This window comes from Heterodontus francisci, chromosome 24 (genome assembly GCF_036365525.1).
Source record: "Heterodontus francisci isolate sHetFra1 chromosome 24, sHetFra1.hap1, whole genome shotgun sequence".
NCBI classification, from domain to species: domain Eukaryota; kingdom Metazoa; phylum Chordata; class Chondrichthyes; order Heterodontiformes; family Heterodontidae; genus Heterodontus; species Heterodontus francisci.
The window spans coordinates 28,757,176-28,769,786 of NC_090394.1; the positions used below are offsets into that span (position 1 = coordinate 28,757,176).

General features: G+C 47.1%; 1 protein-coding gene across 3 annotated transcripts in view; it reads right to left on the bottom strand.

Moving 5' to 3' along the window:
* sdk1a (sidekick cell adhesion molecule 1a) overlaps positions 1-12,611 on the bottom strand; it is a 973,689-nt gene that overhangs the window by 56,296 nt on the left and 904,782 nt on the right. For all 3 annotated transcript variants that reach the window (XM_068055814.1, XM_068055813.1, XM_068055815.1), the window contains 2 exons: positions 3,353-3,490; positions 2,821-2,982 (listed from right to left, as the gene is read on the bottom strand). In XM_068055814.1, coding sequence (XP_067911915.1) covers positions 2,821-2,982; positions 3,353-3,490 — 300 coding nt within the window. The remainder of the gene's footprint in view (positions 1-2,820; positions 2,983-3,352; positions 3,491-12,611) is intronic.

The following is a 12,611-nucleotide window of genomic DNA, read 5'->3' on the forward strand; positions in this document are numbered from 1 at the left end:
GATAGTGGGGGATTCAGCGATCGTAATGCCACTGAATGTCAAGGGGAGATGGTTAGATTCTCTCTTGTTGGAGATGGTCATTGCCTGACACTTGTGTGGCGTGAATGTTACTTGCCACTTATCAGTCCAAGCCTGGATATTGTCCAGGTCTTGCTGCATTTCTACATGGACTGTTTCAGTATCTGAGCAGTCGCGAATGGTGCTGAACACTGTGCAATCATCAGCAAACATCCCCACTTCTGACCTTATGACGGAAGGAAGGTCATTGATGAAGCAGCTGAAGATGGTTAGGCCCTGGACACTACCCTGAGGAACTCCTGCAATGATGTCCTGGAGCTGAGATGATTGACCTCCAACAATCACATCCATCTTCCATTGCGCTAGTACGACTCAACCAATGGAGAGTTTTCCCCGATTTCCATTGATTTCAGTTTTGCTAGGGCTCCTTGATGCCATGCTCGGCAAATGCTGCTATGATGTCAAGGGCAGTCACTTTCACCTCACCTCTTGAATTCAGCTCTTTTGTCCATGTTTGGACCAAGGCTGTAATGAGGTCAGGAGCTGAGTGGCCCTGGCAGAACCCAAACTGAACGTCACTGAGCAGGTTATTGCTGAGCAATCCTGGAAGTCGATGCCTCACAGAAAGGGCGAGGAGCGTGCATCCTAGAGAATGGCAAAGCAACTGTATTCGGGTCCAAATGTTTATCCTTAGCACAGTCCAATTACTCAAACATAGAGCATCGAACACTTGCTGTGGTGTTTGGGTTCACAAGGTTTCACACCTACCTGTTTGGCAAGAAGCTCACGGTGGAAACTGACCACAAACCACTGGACATAATCTGGCGCAAACCATTGACAAGCGCACCACCTCAACTGCAGCCTCTCTTAGTGAAAGTGCAGGGGTATGACCTCATACCACAAATGAATAAAAAACCCCCAAAAAAGTGTCACTTGATCGCACTGTCGACGATACTTTCCATCACTTTACTGATGATTGAGAGCAGACAGATGGAGCGATAATTGGCCGGGTTGGATTTGTCCTGTCTTTTGTGTATAGGGCATATTTGAGCAATTTTCCACATTGCCCGGTAGATGCCAGTGTTGTAGCTGTACTGGAACAGTTTGGCTTAGGGCGCGGCAAGTTCAGGAGCATGGGTCTTCAGTACTACTGCCGGAATGTTGTCAGGACCCACAGCCTTTGCAGTATCCAGTGTCTTCAGTCGTTCCTTGATATCACGTGGAATAAATCGAATTGGCTGAAGTCTGGCATCTGTCATGCTGGGGACGTAGGGAGGAGACCGAGATGGGTCATCCACTCGGCACTTCTGGCTGAAGATTGTTGCAAATGCTTCAGCCTTATCTTTTGCACCGATGTGCTGGGCTCCCCCATCATTGAGGATGGGGATATTTATGGAGCCACCTCCTCCAGCTAGTTGTTTAATTGTCCACCACAATTCATGACTGGATGTGCAGGGCTGCAGAGCTTAGATCTGATCCATTGGTTGTGGGATCGCTTAACTCTGTCTATTGCATGCTGCTTACAGTGCTTGGCTCTCCAGTATGCCTATGTTGTAGTTTCACCAGGCTGATACCTCATTTTTAGGTATGCTTGGTGCTGCTCCTGGCATGCCCTCCTGCACTCTTTATTGAACCAGCTTTGCTATTGTCCTGTCTTGGGAGAGGTGGAACATTTCATTGTAATATTTAAATCAGACTCCCACACTGCATTTGGAAGCCTTAAATAAATGTAACTGTTCAAGAAACCTGACTGCGAAATGGAGACAGCAGCAGCTGGCTCCAGCAGTTAAGTGCTTTCTAGAGCACGCTATGAGGCAGGAGGAGCAGGGGTACTATCCCTGGCTTCTCAAGCAAACGTTCAGCCTCCATTCTTCTGATTGTGGTCCATACCTGCTGCTGCGATTGGACGATTACTTCTTCATCTCCATCCAACTCTTGATCGCCGGCCTGCCCTGCAATTGCCCACTGCCATCCCCACAGTCCACCGACCCCTCAACCCTGATCTCTGGCCTGCCCCGCAACAGACCAACCCCACAACCCCAAATCTCTGGCCTGCCCCACCATTGCCTGAACTCCCCCAATCCCTGGTCTCCGGCCTACCCCATCATTGCATGATCACCCCACTTCCCCAACCCTCGGCCAGCCCCACGATCTCCAGACAACCCAACTTCCCAGTTGCCAGTCTGCTCCACTATAGCTCGATCCCTCTTGACTCTTAATCTCCAGCCTGCCCCACGTTCCCCTAACCCTCCTACAACCAATCCCCATCTGATCTTCGGCCTGCCTCACGATCTCCCCAAACCCCTATCTCTGGCCTGGCCCATGATTGCCCAATTCCTTCTCCATCTCCTGATCTCCAGCCTGTCTTAAAATCACCTGATACCCCCTCAAAAAATTTCCGATCTCTGGCATTTCCCATGATCCTCCATCCTCACCTCCCCCAATCCCTAGCCTGCCTCACAACCACTGGATTACCCCTCACACCAACTTCCCCTCCCTCACCATGGGCTCTGATCCCACACCCCCCCAGCATTGATTTCTTCCAATTGTCATGCATCAGCCCAGCTGTTCCTTCCTGCCACTGGTTATTCTGCCTGGTAGCCAGCCAGGTCGTCCATCCGACTGGCTAAAAGACAGGAAATGGAAGAAGAAAATTATGATGAGGTCCTGTGCTTATATCAGTAGGACCTCTGCGTGCCTGGGACTCCCCATTCATTTCTTCACCAAAAATATCAGGATCTATAAGTTAATCCAGCAAAACAACGATATTCACATGCAGACATACACAGCTTGGAGCCTTACCTTCTTCTGGTCCAGGTGTAACATTAGCCCTTATCTCAGGGCCAAAGGTGTAGGTTTTGGCTTGAACATGAAAGCAGTAAGGGACCCCCTTAAACAAATCCCGAACCTTCAGCCAGCGCTGATTGTTGCCTCTAAGATCAACTGTCACCACTTTACTCACACCTAAACAAACAGAAAGAAAATAAATAAAGAAACTGTACCAAAATTAACACACTATGTAGTGTGTTAGAACCAAAGAAAAATGTAAGCATTTGTCAATAGAATAATTTGAGTCTGCTGCTAAAGAGCTGGGCATGCCCCTTAAGATAAATTAGAAACTCACTGGGCTAAGTTTGAAAGCGTAAAATATGACAATGGAAATAAAAATGGGGAGCTATATAAAATGGGTGGTAAATTTGCTATCACCAGTTTTACACTATTTTACAAAGTCAAAGTCAAAATTATCCTCAATTTCTTTTGGAAAAATTTATCAGATAGATTCCTGCACATCAGAGAAACAGGTTGTTCTATTTAATACTGTGCCCAACTTTACCTTGTACTGATTCCAATGGCTCGTAGACCAATCTGTATCCCTCGAGAACTCCATTAGGCCTGGCTGGCTCTCCCCAGAACACTTTCAATGTTGTGGTGGTAACTTCTGTAAATGTGATATAACTGGGAGCACTTGGAGCTGGTGTATTAGCAAAGAACAAAAAGACACATACAAAAATATTTAAATGCAGTACTTTCAATTTTATACTTTCACAGGCCAATTTTAGTTTGAATTGACTATCTCCATATCGTTAAGAATTTGAGCATTACAGGAAAACTACCCTTAATACAGGTAAAAGGAGAGAAGCGTGGACATAATTTTGGATCTCTTTCCCATGATGTATGCACCGCAGAACAGATTTGTTCCTCCTGCAGGAACAAGCACTTCACCCTGTGGTGAAAACTTTCCTTGGCTTGTAAAAGAAAGTCTGCTGCAGACTCTGCTACAGCCTGTATAAATCCAGATGCCTAATGCAGTTAATGTTACGATGGACTGGTTATGGCAGTGACAGTAATGAAAGAATTTTTCAGAAAATCCCTGATAACAGACTGCATATGTGAGAGGTGCATGGATGAGAGGTTGGTTGGCTGAAACTGGCTCCTCCTGTTAGCATTGGTAGCTGGTTGGAATTAGTCCAGAGGTGACTGTTGATTGTGCCAAAGACAGAGACAGTACCATCTGCTTAAATACTTTGGTTTAGTCGTTCTGCTGCTTCTAATGTCAAGTGGCACTAGAACAACGACAGAACCATGACTAGGGCAGATTCATAAGAACAAAGAACAGTACAGCACAGGAACAGGCCATTCGGCCCTCCAAGCCTGCGCCGCTCTTGATGCCTGCCTAAACTAAAACCTTCTGCACTTCCGGGGACCGTATCCCTCTATTCCCATCCTATTCATGTATTTGTCAAGATGCCTCTTAAACGTCGCTATCGTACCTGCTTCCACCACCTCCCCCGGCAGCAAGTTCCAGGCACTCACCACCCTCTGTGTAAAAACACTTGCCTCGCACATCCCCTCTAAACTTTGCCCCTCGCACCTTAAACCTATGCCCCCTAGTAACTGACTCTTCCACCCTGGGAAAAAGCTTCTGACTATCCACTCTGTCCATGCCGCTCATAACTTTGTAAACCTCTATCATGTCACCCCTCCACCTCCATCATTCCAGTGAAAACAATCCGAGTTTATCCAACCTCTCCTCATAGCTAATGCCCTCCACACCAGGCAACATCCTGGTAAACCTCTTCTGTACCCTCTCCAAAGCCTCCACGTCCTTCTGGTAGTGTGGCGACCAGAATTGCACGCAATATTCTAAATGTGGCCTAACTAAAGTTCTGTACAGCTGCAGCATGACTTGCCAATTTTTATACTCTATGCCCCGACCGATGAAGGCAAGCATGCCGTATGCCTTCTTGACTACCTTATCCACCTGCGTTGCTACTTTGTGACCTGTGGACCTGTACGCCCAGATCTCTCTGCCTGTTAATACTCCTAAGGGTTCTGCCATTTACTGTATACTTCCCACCTGCATTAGATCTTCCAAAATGCATTACCTCACATTTGTCCGTATTAAACTCCATCTGCCATTTCTCCGCCCAAGTCTCCAACCGATCTATATCCTGCTGTATCCTCTGACAATCCTCATCGCTATCCGCAACTCCACCAACCTTTGTGTCGTCCGCAAACTTACTAATCAGACCAGCTACATTTTCCTCCAAATCATTTATATATACTGCAAAGAGCAAAGGTCCCAGCACTGATCCCTGCGGAACACCACTAGTCACATCCCTCCATTCAGAAAAGCACCCTTCCACTGCTACCCTCTGTCTTTTATGACAGAGCCAGTTCTGTATCCATCTTGCCAGCTCACCTCTGATCCAGTGTGACTTCACCTTTTGTACCAGTCTGCCATGAGGGACCTTGTCAAAGGCTTTACTGAAGTCCATATAGATAACATCCACTGCCCATCCTTCATCAATCATCTTTGTCACTTCCTCAAAAAGCTCAACCAAATTAGTGAGACACGACCTCCCCTTCACAAAACCATGCTGCCTCTCGCTAATAAGTTCATTTGTTCCCAAATGGGAGTAAATCCTGCCCCGAAGAATCCTCTCCAATAGTTTCCTTGCCACTGACGTAAGGCTCACCGGCCTATAATTTCCTGGATTATCCTTGCTACCCTTCTTAAGCAAAGGAACAACATTGGCTATTCTCCAGTCCTCTGGGACCTCACCTGTAGTCAATGAGGATGCAAAGATTTCTGTCAAGGCCCCAGCAATTTCTTCCCTTGCCTCCCTCAGTATTCTGGGGTAGATCCCATCAGGCCCTGGGGACTTATCTACTTTAATGCTTTGCAAGACACCCAACACCTCCTCCTTTTTGATAATGAGATGACTGAGACTATCTGCACTCCCTTCCCTAGGCTCATCATCCACCAAGTCCTTCTCTTTGGTGAATACTGATGCAAAGTACTCATTTAGTACCTCGCCCATTTCCTCTGGCTCCACACATAGATTCCCTTCTCTGCCCTTGTGTGGGCCAATCCATTCCCTAGTTACCCTCTTGCTCTTTATATACGTATAAAAAGCCTTGGGATTTTCCTTAATCCTGTTTCCCAATGACTGTTCATGATCCCTTTTAGCCCTCCTGACTCCTTGCTTAAGTTCCTTCCTAACTTATTGTGTTGCTCTCAGTGAGTACATTGACTGTCTCCAAATTGTACGGTTTTCCACAATAATTTTACCAACATTGATTCGTGGTGGGGGAGGGGAGTACAAGTGGATTTAAGTTAGTTTGTCTTCTGAAAAAATTCTTAAAGCAGCAGTGTCCCTGAGTGATTTCCAGTTTCCCTATCAATGACAGCACATTCTGATTTTACATAAAATTCAAACAAATAAAGAAGAATGTAATTTCCCTAGTAGTGAGATGAAACACTTATTATTGCCTAATAACAAGTAAGTGAAACATGGGTTGGAATCTTATGAGTGCCGTGGCGTTCCTGACGGCAGGACCAGAGGTTCTAGTAACTTCCACTCCCGCCACAAATCCCGTTTGCCATGCAATTTTGTATTTAAACTAGCCATGTGACGATGGGCACGGCAAACACATGGGATCATGCGGCGGGGGTAGCCTTTCATTGGTGGAACCCGCCCACACTGCCCCAAGCACCATGATCGCCACAGATATAAAACATTCTGTGCTTGCAGCCTCAAGGATCAGCAGCCTTCTTTCATTTCATTATCTTCAGACTATCTTAAATTCAAACTTTTACTTAAATCAAAATGTTTTTGCCTCCCTTATTTTGTGAAAGTCACCACCAACTTCACTCTAGTTATTTTCCCTACAGCCAAAGTGAATGACATGGCAGCCATCAGCCAGTGTCCCATCCCACGTTTCGGTGATGCCGCTCTGCAGGTTCTCCTCCAGGCCGTCGGGGAAAGGCAGGAGATCCTCTTCCCTGCAGATGGAGTCAGAAGACCCTTCCGACTCACCAAGGCAGCCTGGATGGAGATAGCGGAGGAGGTCTTGAATCGTGGGGTCACTCGTAGAACATGGGTGCAGTGCCGCAAGCGAATCAATGACTTGCTCAGATCAACGAGGGCAAGTGGTCCTAGTGAAGCTGCTCCATTGTTTTCTTCTGTGGCTCTGTGTCTTTAAGGCAGAGAGTATGCAAGGAATGTAATGGAATGCATGGACAGCCTTGGTGCCATTCACTAAATGATGAAGATTGGCATTGTTTATGTGATTGAATGTGTCATGCGAAAGCCAATGCCGAATGGGTGATGTTATTGCATTTATGCAATGTTGTAATGCCATGTCTCTCGAGGGGAGGTGGTGGTGTAGTGGTAACGTCACTGAACTAGTAATCCAGAAGCCCAGGCTAATGCCCTGGGGAATGGGTTCAAATCCCACCATGGCAGCTGGTGGAATTTAAATTCAATTAATCAATAAAAGTTTGGAATTCAAAGCTAGTCTCAGTAATGGTGCCATGAAACTATCAATTGTCGTAAAAACCCATCTGGTTCACTAATGTCCTTTAGAGAAGGAAATCTGCCATCCTTATCTGGTCTGGCCTACATGTGATTCCAGACCCACAGCAATGGCCTCTGAAATGGCCTAGCAAGCCATTCAGTTCAAGGGCAATTTGGGATGGGCAACAAATGCTGGCTTGCCAGTGATGCCCACATGCCATGAAAAAATAAACAGTCATTAAATCTGCACTGTCCGCTGCAGGACAAATGAAGCCACAACCAACGCGAACATGCAAAGATGGGAGGAGGGTCCCTGACATAAGGCTGCTGACCACAGCTCAGGAGGAGGTGTTGGAGATCACGACAGAGGAGGGAGGCAGGGTGAGCGGCGATGGCGAGGCCGGAGCCACAAGGCGTAAGGATGAAGTGTCATCTCTACCCTTGCAGACATATGTGAGAACTGAAGGAAATTACATGAACTCATGTGAAGCACATGCTTAAAAGTGCCTCTGTTTGTGTCTCCACTGCAGGTGCCCGCACTCGAGTCGCAGAACAGTGCATGGCCCAAGAATCCTCCTCTGGGGAGGAACAAGAAGCCAGTGCCCCAGAGGGGTGCACCGTCAACTGCCTCTTCTTCCACCTCCGCCAGTACAGATACATTCACATGATCCGCGGGGGGGTGGGGCAGTTTAAGATTAGAATCTGGGGCACAATCTGGTGTGCACGACACAGACACATCCCAGCAGCTGAGGGAGCATGTGCCAGCGGGGTCCCCAGACTATTGGAGGATTGCTGGGGACCAGGCCCCTGCTCAGATCCACGCTGATGATGATCCTCTGTTTGTAGCTACGAGAAGTTTGCTGGTGCAGCAAAGCCATGTGGAAAATATGTTGGAGATGTCTGAAGTAATGTGTGGCTTTGCACGTGCCATGGAGGAGTCCATGCAAACCATGTCTGCCATGTCTCAGGCATTTCAGCGTATGGTGTCCTCAGTTCAGTGTCTGGCGAGCTCCGTGGCGAGTCTGGTTGAGTACTCGAGCTGTATGCGATCAGACCTGCACTCCATCACTGTTGCCATTAGCTCTGTGCAGCAGAGTCTAAGCGAGAGGGAGATGAGGAACCTAGACCTCCTGGTGCTCCTTCCCCTAAGGGATACAAGCAGGTGCCATTGTACACACATATGGAGGAGGTGTGTGTGCCAGCTGCCCGGGGCCTTCCTCTCAGGACACTCCAAGGGTAAACAGCATCTCATCCTCCCCACTGACATTGACCCCCTTACCTCCAGCAGGTGAGCACACGGAGGATACTCAAGCACCACTGCTGCAGACCCCCAGTAGGATGGAGCCATCAAGGCCCCATTCCTCCAGAGGACACCTGCCACAGTCATCCTGAGCAACAGAGCAGCGCACTGAGCAGACTGCCTTCACCTCAGCTGCTAATGTCGCGGTAGCACCTGAACGTAGTGGGAGAAAAAGGAAATTGAAAGAGTTTTGATCACGAAGGTGGCACGGGTGCTGTTCAAATTGTCACAAGCTTTATTAAAAAAAAATTATTTCATGTAAAATTTGATCCACTCTCGGTAATGTTTTGCTTGGTTACAGATAGACACAAAGAAGTTTTTTGGAGGCCAATGGCAGGAACGCAATGATGTTTGCAAAGCATCTCAGCAAATGTTCAGTGTCCATATCTCATTGGAATTTGAGCCTTCACTCTTCAATGATGGCTGTTTTCCTAATGATGATTAATAACCTTTTCCAATACTGTCAAGCCTTACTTTTGTTTTCTACAGTCATAACTTAACATTGCTTGCAGTGGTGTGTAGTCACATTCATCATAGCCCATAAATGATTTCGAATGCCAATCACATGAAAGTGCAGCAACGCTTCATTAAGATTGCAGCGATGAATAAGACCTCATGCAAAAGGGAATTTCTGTGGGGAATTGTTATGTTTCTCCTCCTAACGTTCCTTGATGGTGTAGCTTATTGTTGGCTGCAACGTGCATAAAATGAGGTTCTCCCTGATGTCCCTTGCATGGCTCTCCATGACCCTCATATCGATGATGGCATCGTTTTCGTCCTCCTCTCACCCTCTTCATAGTCATCCTCATCTGAGGAGGACTAGTGTTCCTCCTGTTCCTTCACCTGCAGAATATTGCCGGGTCTAAGTGTCTGCTGTGCTTTGCACAACCTTGCAATGATTATTTGTGACACCCTCTTTGACGCGTAGTGAAGAGCCCATGCAGACTGTTCAAGGCAACAGAAACGAATTTTCAGCATGCCAATGGTGTATTCAATGATGTCTCTGGTGGCTGCGTGTCACCAGGATCCATCCGTTCACTTCGGTTGGTTCCTTGAAAACTGCTGGCTGCTGGGAATTCCTCAAAACTCCTCTGGGTACTGCCTGTGCGGAGTTTACAAGTTGCCCTGTGACCGTGTGGGTTTTCGCTGGGTGCTCCGGTTTCCTCCCACAGCCAAAGACTTGCAGGTTGATAGGTAAATTGCCCATTATAAATTGCCCCTCGTATAGGTGGGCGGTGTGGGGATGTGGTAGGAATATGGGATTAATGTAGGATTAGTATAAATGGGTGGTTGATGGTCGGCACAGACTCGGTGGGCCGAAGGGCCTGTTTCAGTGTTGTATCTCTAAAATAAAAATAAAATAAAAACAAAAATGTAGGAGTCATGACAGCTGTCCAGGAAACATGCGCAAACATGCATGATTCTTCTCCTGTGGTCACAAACCAGCTGTATGTTTAAAGAGTGGAAGCCTTTGCGATTGACAAAGACAGCAGGCTGGTCCCAGGGAGCTCTAATGGCTACAAGTACAGTCGCACTCCAGGGAAGCCAACAATGGCACCGAAGGCCGCAGACCACAGACCTTGCTGCCTGGCTGTCCTCGTCCACAGGTAAGTAAATGAAATCATTGGCATGTCAAAAAAGGGCATTGGTCACTTCTTTGATACACCTTTGGTTCACAGACTGTGAGATGACACATATGTCGCTTGTGGATCCCTGGAAGGAGGCGCTGGAGAAAAAACTGAGTGCAGCAGTCACCTTGAGGGCAACTGGCATGGGATTTCCACCAAAGCCGAGCTGCTGTAGATCATGCTGCAGAATCCGACAAACTTCTGTGACCATTTCATGTGACATCGTTGGGCATCTCTGGCATTTGAAGGTAATTTGACCTTGTCCTGAGGATGTGATGATGCGCCACTGCCTGTCTTCAATAAGGCTATTCCTGCATGTCATCATTTGGAGCATCCTCATCTTCCTGTTCTGCCTGTTGCTGGTGCTCAGGCATCATGAGTTGAGGGAAAAGAGCCCTCTTTAGTCTCTCTCTTTGTTCTTCTTCCTGTGGTACTAGACAAATTGGGTGTATGAGACCCATGTCACCATGGTTTTCTGAACAAAAAATAAGCAGAGCATGGGGATTCAGTCCTCTGTTGCTAGTGAGCTGAAACATCGAGGCAATCTGCCTTCAAATTGCAGCCAGGCAGAAGATACATCCACTGTCGTTTGCCTCCTCCCACTCTCCTTGCAATCCTTGAGTGTCCACGTTGTTTCCACTTTTCGTTGGAGAAAATGGTGCGCGTGGATTTCAGGACGTCCACCTACCTTCCAAACTCCTCTTGCAACCTTTCAGCTTGAAGTCATCACCCTTGACTCACAATAATGTTAGTTACCCTTCATCAATATATTCATGTCATCCCCCGCCCCCCCGTTCCTACTCCTGTTGCTATCGACATGCGGACACTTATCCTTGAACCTCCTCATATTGAACTGACCTTTGTTGCCGAGTCATGATCCCCTCCATATGAAGCTGCCGAATACCCACCCATTAGTCTTTGACCTTCCCACCTGCAGAATCCATTTGCCCCCATTGCCAGTACCCTCTATTTGCCCCACAGCTCCCCGACATCGACAGCACTCATCCCTCCCTTTAGGGCCTTGCCAAATGTCTTCAAACAGTACTGATCTAACCCAACCACCACCCCCGCAGCTGACAAAATGCATCTTCACCATCAGCATCAACCGTTCAACAACTCGGACGTGGCACTCCACCTTCCCCTGCTCCTCCATGCACCTGATCAACCTCACCCTACCCTCTTTAACTACCCTGCTTTGCTCCTCCATGTAGCCCCTGCCATGTCATGGCTGCCATCCCGAGATGATTCACCCTTGATGGTGCCGAGCCCCGAGGCAAACATCCATTGCAATGCTGGCATTCGTTTAGCAGATGAGTTAAAGAGAGAAAAACACAGTCCTGAGATTCAACTGCGCAAATCCAACTGCTGCACGCCACGTTGAAATTTGTGAACCGGACGGCACGGGAATATCGCTTGCCATTCACTCAATCTGGCAGGAAGGACTAAATTGTAACCAGTGTTCAGGTAAAGAGTATTCATGTCATTTAAATGAATGCAAAGCTGCAATCTGCCACCGTGCTGGTGGAATACCGTAACGCCACAAACCTGCCGCTGACTTAATTCCTCTAAAATATCCCGTTGTTGGGATAGCGGTGCAGTGGTTAGCACCGCAGCCTCACAGCTCCAGCGACCTGGGTTCAATTCTGGGTACTGCCTGTGTCTGCGTGGGTTTCCTCCGGGTGCTCCAGTTTCCTCCCACATACCAAAGACTTGCAGGTTGATAGGTAAATTGGCCATTATAAATTGCCCCTAGTATAGGTAGATGGTAGGGAAATATAGGGACAGGTGGGGATGTGGTAGGAATATGGAATTAGTGTAGGATTAGTATAAATGGGTGGTTGTTCGTCGGCACAGACTCGGTGGGCCAGAGGGCCTGTTTCAGTGCTGTATCTCTGATTTTAAAAAATCCGAAAAAACACCTCCCGCCTAATTATATCAAACCATACGCTACCAAATCTGCCGCAGTGGACAGCATAAAATTCCCCCCAATCATTAGAAAGGATTATGAACCAATGTCAACCATGTTGCTTGCAATGATTCCCCTTTCTTCCTGATCATTTTCAGCAAAAGAAAACCCACCCAGCCAACAGTAAATGCTGCATTAAATTACATTATCTGACAGCATTTCTTTGTATCACCAAGTGGTTGAACTGATAAATACAACAGGATATATTTCAATGCAAAAATTTGTTATATATCCAATCAGTAGCTAAAGGAACAATTGTGAATTTAAGATAAAACAACCATAAGATATGTAACATTTTTCATTGATGCATACTAGGTTCTTTCCTGTATCCTTTGCAACAAGAATGATGAACTGTTCAGATCTGACATTTTTATTGCATGTGGGTTGTTAACTCT